The 14,807-nt window shown below is 35.5% G+C and overlaps 1 protein-coding gene across 1 annotated transcript in view; it reads right to left on the bottom strand.

Annotated features, from left to right (window-relative positions):
• Positions 1-14,807, bottom strand: part of LOC308642428 (organic anion transporter 7-like) — a gene marked incomplete at both ends in the record, with an annotated part of 35,845 nt that overhangs the window by 5,030 nt on the left and 16,008 nt on the right. Inside the window, one exon of the mRNA XM_081281337.1 lies at positions 7,399-7,522. Coding sequence (XP_081137463.1) covers positions 7,399-7,522 — 124 coding nt within the window. The remainder of the gene's footprint in view (positions 1-7,398; positions 7,523-14,807) is intronic.

The raw sequence follows: 14,807 nt of genomic DNA, 5'->3' as shown, positions 1-14,807 counted from the left end.
AGGTAGTAGAGTTTTTTCTCCATTAGTTACTAATGATGAGAAAACAATTCTTCTGTCTCAGGAAGATGAATTTTCCTGGAAACTTATTTTTTTATTTTTAGTTTTTAGTTTTTGAGTCACCCTTTTTTATAAAATAACTTGGATGGTGTGTCCCCATGAAAGAGAAACCTAGAATTAAACTTGAGTCAGAATCAGGGATGATATTGGTTTAAATTGATTTAAACTCAGACTCAGTTTTATACTGAAGTGCTACATTGGACTTGACAATTGCTTGTTGTGTACCCTGGGCAAGGTGACTGCTATCACTTTACCTCAATTTCTTTGTCGTTGAAAAGAAGAAGAAATAAAAGAATCAGGATCAGGAGAAGTAGGAAAACAAGCCCTTCTCACAAACATTTTCCAGGCTATTTAGTAGTAATTTATAAATATACATAACAAACTACTTCTACCAGAACTCTTGTACTTATTATTTTACTAGTTATTTGGAGATATTAATTCCATTGCCATGTCTCCTCTACAAATGTGATAATACTATAAACGTCATCAGAAAACTTTCGTGAAGAAGTGAATTCAGAGAATTGGACCTACTCCCGTGACTGGGGAATTCTACACCACTGGGAATGGCCCGACAGCTTTCAGCCCTAGCTTCAGTAGTGGAAACAGGATTTATGCTTGTGTTAGAGAGGCATCTGTGGTGATACCCTCTGCACCAAACACATAAACCCATGACCACTGGCCATTTTTCTCGTGATATTAATAAGAATTGACTGCAAGAAGACCTTAAATCTGTCTCACATGAGAGCTACAATGCCTGAGAGTGGCCTTCAAACTCTTTGAATTTCAAAGTCAAACATCATGGCATGCTGGCTTAATTTGGTACCAGTTACAAATTTTTGATGAGCTTACAGAAATGAGTGGATTTTTCAGAGATATTTAGGTGGGCAATGCTAGCTGACAATGGGGCCTTTACAAGTGTTTCCTTCCTGGTAACCCTTACTTGGGGAAGAAGCAGCACCTATTCAAATGGGGGGTATGCTGGTTCTTCACATTTTATGAATGTATCTTTCTTTGTAACTTCCTTTCTATGCTAATCATCACACAATGATTTGGAGAAAAGTCTGAAAATGTCTCAATTCTCCATGTGTGCCAACATTGGTGCCTTGAAGTCAGTTTATTCTGATTTACAAGAGCATTTTGTTAAATTTTTAATGATTAATGGACCTGTTGACATCATGAAGTTAGCTTGAATTTGACTCTGGTGGAATTTAACAAACCACAGAAATTAATAATTGCTATAATTCTGTACTCTAGGATTTTTTCAAATCTTTGAATGTTGGAGTTAAACATTTACCAGAACACCAGTGACCTTGCCCTTCCGAAGTCATTGGGACTTCACTCAACTGCAAATAACTATATCCCTGACTGTTGAAACCTGGATAGTTCTATCCTAACCTCGAAGACACATTTCAGACACTACAATTTTCAAGATGCATTCAAAGCCTCCATCTCTACATTGAGGTTAGGTTTCCATCTTTGGGATTCACTTTGCCGCATTACTTGACTGCTCAAAGGCTGTATCAAGCCCACTGACCTGGTGAGGATGGGTGATCTTTCTGAAGACAGGAGCTGGAAATGCTTCTGTCCCCTATCTGTCAAAGAATTTGTCACAGGGATTTATGGAACATGCTCAGAAAGGAAGTGCAAGAAAGGAAAAATAGTTATGGGAAAGAGGGCAAAACACACAGACCCAGGGCAGAATGCTTTTGGAAGCTAAAAGAACTGACATTCCAGTGCCACTTGAGTAATACAACAAATAAATTTAGCTTTGGGACATTGTTTATGAACTTGTTCATTGATAGACAATGGTGATAACTATTTTCTGCTTCTCAAATTACTTTTTAATGTATAATCAGTATTGAAAAATCTTGCCTTATTTAACAATGCATCTTAATGATTTCGGAAGTAACTGCATACCTGTGAAGTTGTCACCAAAACCTATACATCAATATACTGAGTCCCTTCAAAATTTCTTTTCCCCCTGTGTATTCACTTTTATTATTTATTTTGATAAGAACCGTTAGGACAAGATCTGACCTCTTGGAAATTTTGAAGTACATAATATAGTATTGTTTATTACTGTCAGAATGCCATACAGTGGATTTCTAGGACTTATTCGTCTGATGTATTTCCACAATGAATATGAGAATGCAGAGATCTCCTCAAGATCCAAATTTGAATTCCTTTGGATATATACCAAGTTGTGGGACTGCTGGATCAAATAATTCTATGCAAATTTTTGAGGAATTTCCATATTGTTATCCATAATGGTGGCATCAATTTACATATTATCAGAAGTGTGTACAAGGGGTTTTTTTTCCTCCACATTCTCATCATTTAACTATCCTTGACCTAATAATAGCTCTCCTAACAAGTATAAGGTAATATCTCAATGTGGTTTGGATTTCTACTTCCCTGATGCTTAGTGATGCTAAGCATTTTTTACATACCATTTTGTCATTGTGTCTTCCTTCACACATGTCCACATTTCAATACAAAAGAAACAGAAACACAAAAAACAACTTACAGAACACAGTAAAATCAGTACTAAGGAGGTACAGGAAAAGCATCAGATGAAATTCAGCATCCTCTCATCATAAAACCTCTCATCAAATTAGTATTCAAGGATCATATCTCAACACAATAAAGCCCATTTGTGAAAATCCCATGGCTAACATGACACTGATGGGCATCAGGGGGGCCTAAAGCTTTCTTTTTAATGTCTAGAACAACACAAAGATGACAATCTACCACTTCTTTTCCATGCAATATTGGAAATATTCAAGTAATCAGAACAGAGAAAGGAATAAAATGCATTCAAATTGGAGAAAAAGAAGTTAAATTACTTGGAATAAAAATACACGACTGTGGTGTTGGCAAGGATTTTTTAGATGGGACCTCAGAAGGGAACAAAAGTCAAAATTGACAAGTGGGATTTGACAAAAAATTCTGCACATAAACAAAGCAAGGAACATATGAAAGAAACAAAATACACAGGGAAGAAGATATTTGTCAACTATGCTTCTGACAAGTCGTTGTTCTCCAAGATGTATGAGGAACTCAAATGATTCAATAACCAAAAATGAATGAAAATACAAAAAAATTAATAAACCTAATCAAATATTAAGATGGGAACACAATATTCAAAATCACCTGGAACAGCTCAAAATACAGATTCCTAGGCTCCAGCATCCCCCTCCCCAACACTTACACACAAGGATCCTTATGAGCAGTAGTGGGAGCCATCAATTTTTTAAAAAATGGGCAAAAGATCTGAACAGACACCTCTCAAAAGAAGACCTGTGAATGGGCAATAGGTTTAAAAAAAATGCTCAATATCACTAAACACACAGTAAAATGCACATCAGTCCTGCAATGAAGCAGAACATGGTGGCATATGCTTGTAAGCCCAGCTACTTGGGAGGCTGAGGCAGGAGAATTGTAAATTTGAGCCCAGCTTGGCCAATTGAGTGATTCCCCTCTCTCAAAATAAGAAAGTGGAGGAGATACTGGGGATATAGCTCAGTGATGGAGCAACCTTGAGTTCAATCCCTAGCAACAAAAAAAAAAAAAAATATGTACAGTGATATATTTACTTGTCCCTATTTGGAAAGGCTACTATCAAAAAAAAACACAAAGAATTACAAGTGTTAATGAGAATGTGAACAACAGGGAAACTTTACACACTGTTTATAGAAACAAATTAATACAATCATTATGGGAAATAGTATGAAGTTTCTTCAAAGAAGTAAAAATAGAATTGCTATATTCAGGGTGTATATCAAAGTATATCAAAGGAAATGAAATCAGTGTGTCAAGAAGATGTCTATCTGCATTCACATGTCTATAGTATCATTATTTACAAAAGCCAAGATATGGAACCACCTCGAGTGTTCATCAACACATGAGTGAATAGGTTGGGCGTGATGGTGCATGCGTGTAATCCCAGCAAATCAGAAGGCTGAGGCAGGAGCATCACAAGTTTAAGGCTAGCCTCAACAACTTAGGATTCTGTCTCAAAATAAAAAGACTGGAAATGTAGTTAGTGGTAAAACACAAAGAGGTTCAATTCCAAAAATTAAAGTTAACAAATAAATAAATAAATAAAACCAGATGAGGGAGCAAATAAAATTGATTATATGATTTGATTAATAGTATCATAACAGTCAGTGAATAATCCTTTTGAAGGATTCAAAATTTGAATGGATTATTCAACTTTACCAGGGTGAAATTACAATACACTTTCTCCAGAAATAAACTTTGATTTTTGATCATTTCCTGTGGGATACTGCATGATATTCTTTCAACATGTTAGGAAGCTGCAGTGAGCCATAGTTCCCACCAAAACATGATCTTTATGGTAATAACCTACCGCCCGTGACCAGCACAGGCAGTTAAACTAGAGGTTGCTCAAGTGAATTTCCTAAGGCATCAAATAAAACACAGACCACAATTTACCTTTAAATTCAAGCCCCAGGACAGCTCCTCTGCCCTCGGCCTCAAGCTCCCCAAACAGGAGAGGGAGGAATATCACAAGAGGCTTGAGAGAGACAGCAAGCACGTTTCCGAGTGGTTTTTTATTGGGGTGACTCTAGATTCCTTAGAAATTTCCATCCAGTAAAGGTCAAGAGGGAAAGGGTTACAAGGACAGGTAAGGTAACTCAACCTCTGCAGAAAGGCATGCCCATGCATGAAGACACATTTGCATGCATTTTTACATTTTTACTACCCTCAAGATTAGGGCTACCATCTTCAGCCACTTAGAAATAGCCAGATCTCCAGGGGTGACCAACAGTGCCTCGAACTGATCTGGAGGGGAAAACACTGGTTACATAATGTGGTAGCCTCCCACAACAACCTACACTCCACCAGGTGCTGTGTGTGTGTGTGTGTGTGTGTATGTATGTACGTGTGTGTGTGTGTGTGTGTATACATATCAGATTATATATATTAAATGCACTTTTGACTTGTGACATTTAAACTATTGTTGGTTGTTATGATTTGGATATAAGGAATTCCCCGCTCCCCCACCAATGTTCCACTGTATTGGTGGAGGTGAAATGAATAGATTAATAGTATCATAACCACTTTTCAGAGGAGGACATACAATCAATCAACAAGTACATGAAAAAATGCTCACCAACTCTAGCAGTCAGATAAATGCAAATCAAAACCACCCTAAGATACCATCTCACTCCAGTAAGCTTGGCAGCCACTATGAAGTCAAACAACAACAAGTGCTGGCAAGGATGTGGAGAAAAGGGTACACTTGTACATTGCTGGTGGGACTGCAAATTGGTGCGGCCAATTTGGAAAGCAGTTTGGAGATTCCTGGGAAAGATGGGAATGGAACCACCATTTGACCCTGCTATTGCCCTTCTCAGACTATTCCCTGAAGACCTTAAAAGAGCATGCTACAGGGATACTGCCACATCGATGTTCATAGCAGCACAATTCACAATAGCTAGACTGTGGAACCAACCCAGATACCCTTCAATAGATGAATGGATAAAAAATGTGGCATCTATACACAATGGAGTACTATGCAGCAATAAAAAATGACAAAATCATAGAATTTGCAGGGAAATGGATGGCACTAGAGCAGATTATGCTTAGTGAAGCTAGCCAATCCCTAAAAAACAAATACCAAATGTCTCCTTTGATATAATGAGAGCAACTATGAACAGAGCAGGGAGGAAGAGTAGGAAGAAAAGAGTAACATTAAACAGAGACATGAGATGGGAGGGAAAGGGAGAGAAAAGGGAAATTGCATGGAAATGAAGGGAGACCCTCATTGCTATACAAAATTACATATAAGAGGTTGTGAGGGGAATGGGAAAATAAACAAGGAGAGAAATGAATTACAGTAGATGGGGTAGAGAGAGAAGATGGGAGGGGAGGGGAGGGGGGATAGTAGGGGATAGGAAAGGTAGCAGAATACAACAATTATTAATAGGGCATTATGTAAAATTGTGGATGTGTAACCGACATGATTCTGCAATCTGCATTTGGGGTAAAATTGGGGGTTCATAACCCACTTCAATCTAATGTATGAAATATGATATGTCAAGAGCTTTGTAATGTTGTGAACAACCAATAAAAAAATAAAATTTAAAAAAAAAAGAAACTGCTCTTGATGCATCTCAAAAAGCTTTGGTATTTTTTATGTCCATTTTCACTTGCATCAAGATATTTTTTCTCTTTTAATTTTTTCTTTGATCTATTGATTTTTCAGGAGCATCTTCTTTAATTTCCATGTATTTGTAAATTTTCCAAGATTTTTTTTGTTTATTGATTTCTGGTTTTATACTATTGTGGTTGAAAAAAGATATTTGATATGGTTTCAATCTTCTTAAACTGTTAGAACTTGTTTTATGACCTAATATGTCATTTATCCTGGAGAATGTTTCATTTGTGCGCAAGAAGAATGTATTTTCTTTTGCTGTTATTTTGAATGTTCTGTGAATATCTGTTGGGTCTATTTGGTCCAAAGGGTAATTTCAGTCTGATGTTTCCTTACTGATTTTGTTTAGATGATCTCTCCATTGTTCAAAATGGGGTGCTAAAGTACTGTGTGTTACAATCTGTTTCTCCCTTCAGACTATTAATATTATTTTATACATATACAGATGCTCCAATGTTAGGTGCATGTGTATATTTATAATTACCATATCCTCTTAATAAAGTGATCTATTTATCAATAAAAACAATAAAAAATAAAATAAAATTTGAAGGACTGCAAAGTGGTTTACCATAGGCAGGTGGAGTGTGGATGGAGGAAGTGGATCACTAGGGAAACACCTTGGGGAATATATGTTTTATTTTTGTTTCCTTCTCCTCTATATTGGTTTCCTGATTACCATGAAGTCAGCCTTCCTCTGCAATGCCTTCTGCAAAAAAATGCTACATCTCACCTCTGGACCAGACCTATAGAGTCAAATAATGATGGACTGAACTCTGAAACTGTGAGCACAAAGTAAAATTTTCCTGGGCAAAATCATTCTTGTCAAGTATTTTGGTCACTGATACCAAAAGCTAAATAACATGTTGGTTTATTGAGACTTTTATTAATTAGTTTACTTAATTGATTTAATTGGCTAGACTTAACCATTCCACCCTGTAGGCTTCAAAACATCACACTGTGAAGATGAAAAGAATAAAATCCTGTGGAAGCAGTTGTGTGAATTAATTTTGAGTTCCAAAAGGAAGAAAAAATTGGAACTTTGCCTCCTCTGAATAAAATCTCTGTGCCCAATCTTTTCAATTACACCACATTGCATCTTTGGACACCTATTAACAGTGTGTCTTCCCTGTCTCATAAGCACCTCCCATACTGCTCACCTCTATGGTTAGGGCATCTGCAGAAGTCTTCATTCCATTCACCCGTGCAGCTTTTTTAAGTTCCTGTAAGCCCTCCTCGGGTTTGTTGTTGGTAATCAGCCACCGAGCTGACTCTGACATCCACCTGATCAAAGATGATGGAAGTGTAGTCAACTCTCACATGGTATTTACCACATCACCTTCATTCTCCTTCAATCTAATACCTACCAGTTACTCAATTAAGCCAAGAAACACACTGTCATATTGCCTGGTACCATAACTGGGCAAATGGGAAATGATGCCTGCATGCAGTACACCTGCACAGCTGGGATGGCACACATGGAGTCCTACCTAATTGCAGCCTTGTTGGTTGGACACACCTTGACTATGGCACCCATAGCACTGGAGCACGAGGGACACTTGGCTGTTCAGACCTTCTCCAAGTTACTTGTAAGGGCAAAAGAAATGCTGATTTATAAAGTGTTCTTTTCCTAAAATAAGCACCCTAAAATATTTTTGCTTACTGAAGGTCCCATGCAGACTGGAAGCACTCCTGCTCCTGCCACTCTGATGGAATCTGATACACAAGCAGCTCAGTCTGCCTGGACACTCTCATCTATGTAATGGGAACAGCAACATCACCAGTTTACAGATTTGTTATGAGGATGAATGACATCATGGATGAGTGCAGCACAGGGTATACCCTCTTGTCTATCTGAATTTATCTCATTCTCTTAATCTGTAATCATCTCTTAGAGTCACTTCTCACCAAATAGGCCTCTTCCACTGAGTCAGCCTCTTGGGAGGAGAAACATCAAAGCCTGACTTAGGCTTTCTAAGGAAAGGAAAGGAAGATGATCTGTGGAAAAAATTATGTAAGTTGTCCAGGCAGCCTTCATTTTCAACATGATAAACAGTGCTCTTCATTCATTAAATAGCTATGGATAGAAATACGTTCTTTCTCTCATCCATTATCACCTCCAAAGTTGAAAATCACCCCAAAATTCTCTGTTGGGCATTTTAATTTGAAAGCTATACACAAAAATACATGGCATAGTTGTGGCTATCTAATCTTCAAGTGCTTCCTGATGTGATGGAAAATGTTTTATTATTTTGTCATTTCATGTTTATTGAATACATTTAATTTTCATCAAGCATCTTCATAGTCACTATATATTTCAATTTTTAAAATTAAAGAGAGAGAGCATAACAGTGGTTGTTACCACAAATTTTACTAGAAATAATATTAATTTTCTCAAGTCCCTAAAATTGGAAGTGGCAAAGTCAAACTAAAACTTAATTAAAAAAATTATTAACCTATTATAACTGTATATATAATACTGGGATTCATTGTGACATATTCATAGATGCACACAGCATAATTTATCTATCTTATTCCCCAGTATCTGCCCTTCTCCATTCCCTACTCCCTCACCATGATCCCCTTCCTCTCCTCCACTGGTCCCTCTTCTGTTATATTTTAATTAGTGGTTTTAATTGTATATACAAATTGATTCATTGTGGTACCTTTTTTCATGGCAATACCAAAATTTAGTTGATTTTATTTCCAAGTACATACCTTCCCTTTCATTAAATTTACATCTCCTGTCACTACTCTATGGGGCTCACATTTTTGTGATAGCCCTTTTTTATTTCTTTTTTCTCTCTCATTTCTGCATATGAGAGAGAACATTTGACCATTGATCTTCTAAAGTATGATGTATTTCACTTAGTTGATGTGCTTCGGATCAATCCATTTACCAGAAAATGACTTAATTTCATTTTTTGTTCAAGTAAAACTCCACTTTGTGTGTGTGTGTGTGTGTGTGTGTGTGTGTGTGTGTGTATCTCACATTTTCTTTATCCACTTATCTGTTTATCTGTTGATGGACATCAAGGATGGTTTCATAACTTGGGTATTGTGAGTTATGTTGCCATAAATATGGGTATGTATCACTATAGAATGCTGATTTTAGTTCTTGTGGATAGATAGAGAGGAGTGGAATACCTGAGTCACATGGTGATTCTTTTTCTAGTCTTCTGAGTGATCTCCATTTTGCTGCCCACAGTGGTTGTAGGAATTTACAGTTATACCAACATTGTATAAGTGTATTTTCCCCCTCATTCTCATCAGCATTTATTGCTATTTGTATACTGATGAATGCCATTCTCACTGGGGTGAGATGAAATCCCAGTGTAGTGTTGATTTGCATTTCCATGATTGCTAAGGATATTAAACTTTTTATATATTTGTATTTCTTCTTTTGAGAAATATGTCTCATTTGTTTTGCACATTTATTGATCATGTGTTTTTCTGATTTTAAGGTTTTGTGGGTTCTTTATGTATTATAAATATCAATTCCCTGTAGGAAGAACAGTTGGCAAATATTTTCTCCCATTCAGCAGGATCTCTCTTCATGTTCTTGTTTCCTTGCTCTGCAATTTGTTTTTAAAATTCCATACCATCCCACTTATTAGTTCTTTGTTTTATTTCTTATGCTGTAGGATCAATACCTGCACCAATATGTTGTAATATTGAACTAATGTTTTCTTCTAACAGTTGCTGAGTTTCTGTACTAACTTCTGTGTCCTTGAGCTACTTTGACTTGACTATTATGTTGGATGAGAGGTAGGGATATAATTCCATTCTTCTACATATGAATATCCAGTTTTCCCAGCACCATTTCTTCAAAAGACTATCTTCTCCACTCTATGTTTTCAGCACCATTGACAAGGATCATGACTGTATTTATGTGGATTTTTCTCTGTGTCTTCTGTTCTGCTTAATTGGTCCTCATGTCTATTTCTATACCAGTTCCATGCTGGTCTTGTTACTATACCTCTGTAATATAATTTGAAGAACATTGTGATGCCTCCATCATTGTGCTTATTGCTAAAAATTTTGGGCCATTTTACATCTTTTATTTTTCCAAATGAATTTAATTCCAAATGAACTGTTTCCCATTTCAGTGAAGAATTTATTGGCATTGTGATGGGGATGGCATTGAATCTGTAGATTCCTTAAGCAGTATGAAATAATCTTCTTGGTCTCTTCTGATTAATTTTAGCTTTCATTCCACTTTATCTGCTATAAGATACAGCAAGCATGTTGGTCTTCAGTTTTCATTCCTTGATTTGTCATTATCTGGTTTGGGTATCAGGGTGTTACTCTCTTCATGGAATAAATTTGTAAATATTACCCAGTTTTTTATCTCATGAAACAAGTGAGAGATTCTTGAGAAGGTTTCTTCTTTAAAGATCTTATAGAATGCAACCAAAAATCCAACTAGTACCAGAATTTTCTTTGTCACAAAGGTCTTTATTGTTGCTTCAATCTTATTGCTTTTTATTGATCCACTTAGCTTTTCTATACACTTTAGCTCAAGTCTGGGTAAGTCACGTTTTTACAAATTTGTCAATACCATCTAGATTTTCCAATTTACAGGAAAATAAGTATTTAAAATAGTCCTTAATGGTCCTCTGTATTTCAGAAATGTCTGTGGTTATATGTCCCCATGTAGCACTAATTGTCTTTATATTGGAATAGATTTCTCTTCTGCTCTTATGCGTTTGCCTTTTTAAGGCACATCATTTTCCTGAAAAAAGGGTTCTGTAATATCAGGTTGTTGTTAATTGTTCCATGTACTTCCAGGTGAGTTTTGTAGTAGAGCATCCCTACTAGTTCTTAGTGGTGTAATTTGTATACTTTTATATGGAGTGCATTGTGTCGTGGCTTCAGAATTACACTTTTCTATAGGTCTCATGAGAGTGAGATACTTCTATAGATGGCAATGCTGTTGTATACAGTAGGGTTCATGGTTTACACGTCCATGAGTTTTTTCCTAGATTTAACAATTCTGTGTATTCTTTAAAAGTATGGGAAAATTATATTGAGAACCTTTTATGTGTGGTGTCCACAGTTTTAGTGTTATTTCTCTGTATTTTTTTCTTAGGAGGAGTAATACAAGGAATGGCACCTGAGTCCCTGTGCCCAGCCATTCCTACTTAGGACCTGATTATCAGATTGAGGGTTTCATCTTCTTTACTCTGTGTATTAAAGTACTGTTAAAGTAAAGAGTAGGTGTTGTCTGTGAAATCCATCCTACTAATAAACACAACAGTAAGAGTAGCAGGAAATTATTTAAACTAGATAGTTCTAAATGGTGATAAGAATACATTTTATTAAAAGGAAATAAAATGGAATAAGAAGAATGTTGGAATAACCAGTACATTAAGTAGAGAGAAGGAAATGAGATAGCATGTGAGGGGTAAAAAAGTGAAAAAGAAAAACAGAAAAGAGAAAAAATAACATAGAGCAAGAGCATCTAGCTATAAGATGAAGAAGAAAGGAAAGAGTAACCATGAAACAAAAAGATTAAAAGAAAGACTGAACAAAACAAATACAAACCTTAATCCTCAAAAAATAAAACAGAGGAAAATAATGCATTTTTTAAAAATGTACATTTTTTTAAAATGATGAACATGAAAAAGGAAAAAGAAGCAAATATATGTGTGTGTATATTCATAAACCTATCAGCAAATAAACACACACAGAGAGAAACATTTTCATGAAACTTGAAAGAATATTCTCTGTGGAGAGGGTCAAAATTTGACAAGGATAGATGTTCTCTGCCTATAACAGACTGACCTTCTTTCCATTACTTCCTGGACTCTCTCCCGCTTACAGCAAGGAATAGATAAACCCTTCCTTTTTTGTGTTGCTCACCAAGCTGCCAGCTAGATTGTCCTGGAACCAAAACTGGTTGAAATAGCTCTCAGCTTCTCTTCTCACCAGTATAAGGTAGGACCAAATTGGGAGGGAGTACTGTCAGTGGCATTTTGTCTGGATAGATTAGGTCAATGCTTTCCCAGGGTGGAGATGACATAGACTTTTAAATGGCAAGTCCTGGTGGCTGGAGTTTATCTCTGCTCCAAACTCTGGAGCTTTGTCTGGTAGTACTGTCAGGAGATAGACAAATGAAAATGGTGGGAACTTGAGGTTAAGAGAATATTCTATAAAAAGGCCCACTGTGCTCACCCTGACTTGCTTTCTTTTCCAAGAAGCAATTACCTGTAGCACTATCTGGCCTAAGTGGACAGGATATGTCACATTCCTCAGCAAACTACCTGACATTTCCAAGATTTTAACTACCTTTCATTTCCAAGATGTTAACTGCAGGAGAAATGCAGCCCCAAGATTATGTCAATGAGAGGAACCCAATTTACCTTCAAGGGGGAGACTTTTTTGACCAGATCCTGAAGCCCTGGAGATAGATTAGTTCCTTCTACCCTAAAATCTGTAAGAATTATCATTAAGTATCCAATTAGTGTTTCAAGGACTATGTTAAATAGAAATGGTGAAAGAAGGCATCCCTATTTTGTTCCAGTTGTAAGAGGAAATGCTTTCAATTTTTCTCCATTTAGAATGTTGTTTCCCTTGGACTTAGTATAGATAGCTTTTACAACGTTGAGCTATTCCTATTATCCCTAGTTTTTCTAGTGTTTTGAACATGAAGTGGTGCTCTATTTTCTCATTTTTTTGCATCTATTGAGATGATCACATGATTCTTATCTTTAAATTTATTGATGTGATGAATTATATTTATCAATTTTCATATGTTGAGCCAAACTTGCATCCCTAGGATAAATCCTACCTGATCATGGTGCACTATCTTTTTAATGTTTTTGTATTCAATTTGCAAGAATTTTATTGAGAATTTTTGCATCTATGTTCATTAGAGATATTGGTCTGAAGTTTTCTTTCTTTGATGTCTTGATCTGGTTTTGGAATCAGAGTAAAATTGGCCTCATAGAATGAGTTCGGAAGTATTCCTTCTTTTTCTATTTCATGGAATAACTTGAGGAGTGTTGAAATTAGTTATTCTTTGAAGGTCTTGTAGACCTCAGTGGTGAATCTGTATGATCCTGGGCTTTTTTAGCTTGGTAGACTTTTGATGGCATCTTCTATTTCATTGCTCAAAATTAATCTGTTTAAATTGTATACATCATCCTGATTCAGTTTAGGTCAATCATACGACTCTAGAAATTTGTTTATGTCTCTTATATTTTCTATTTTATTGGAGTACAAAGTTTCAAAATAATTTCTAATTATCTTCTGTACTTCAGTAGTGTTCATCATATTTCCTATTTCATCACACATTTTAGAAATTTGTGTTTTCTCTTTCCTTCCCTTCTTTAGCATGGCTAAGTGTTTAACAATTTTATTTATTTTTTTAAAGAACCAACTTCTTATTTTGTCAACTTTTTTATTTCTTTGGTTTTAATTTTATTGATATCAGCTCTAATTTTAAATATTTCCTGTCTTCTATTACTCCTAGTGTTGATTTGTTCTTCATTTCTAGTGCTTTAAGATGTAATGTCAGGTCATTCATTTGTTGACTTTTTCTTCTTTGAAGAAATAAACTCCATGCAATCAACTTTCCTCTCAGTACTGCCTTCATGGTGTCCCAGAAATGTATATATATTGTACCAGTGTTCTCATTTACCTCTAATAATTTTTGAATCTCCTCTGTGATGTCTTCTGCAATCCATTGTTCATTCAATAGCATATTATTTAGTCTCCAGGTGTTTGAGTAATTTTTATTTTTTATTTTATAATTGATTTCTAATTATGTTTCACTATGATCTGATAGAATACAGGGTAGTATTGTGTTGTGGTTTATTTGACTCTTGAAATTGTTTAATGAATGTAGATGCTACATTGTTTGGGGCATATATATTTATAATTGTTATCTCTTGTTGGTGTATGGTTTCATTAATCAGTACAAAATATTCTTCTTTATCCCTTTTGATTAGCTTTGGCTTGAAGTCTACTTTATTTGATATAAGTGAGGAAATGTCTGGTTCCTTACACAGCAATGTATGTTTTTTCCCAAACTTTCACCTTCAGTCCATTAATGTCTTGTGCTATGAGTCCCTGGAATGTAGCATATTGTTGAGTCTTTTAAAAAATCCAGTCTGCCAGTCTACTTAAAAATTATACAGATAAAATAAATTAAAGGGACACAAATAGTAAAAAGAAGAATTCAAACTCACTATTTATGGTGACATGAATATATACTTAGAGGATCCAAAAAAAATTCCACAGAAAATTTCTACAACTAATAAATGAATTTATCAAAGTATCAATACCCATAAATCAAAAGCATTTCTGTACATCAGAGATGAAACCTCTGAAAGAGAGACATGGAAATCTATCCCATTTACAATAGCCTCAGAAAAAAATTCAAACACTTGCAAATCAATGAAAAAGAAGAAAAAACTCTACAATGAAAACTACTAAATGCTAAAGAAAGATATTAAAGAAGACCTTATAAAAGAGAAAGATCTGCCTTGTTCTAGGATAGGCAGAATTAATATTGTCAAAATGACCATGCTATCAAAACACTATATAGATTTAATCAAATTCT

Source organism: Spermophilus citellus (assembly GCF_964194105.1).
Source record: "Spermophilus citellus genome assembly, chromosome: 2".
Classification (NCBI taxonomy): Eukaryota; Metazoa; Chordata; class Mammalia; order Rodentia; family Sciuridae; genus Spermophilus; species Spermophilus citellus.
This window is presented reverse-complemented; position numbering and strand designations above follow the sequence as displayed.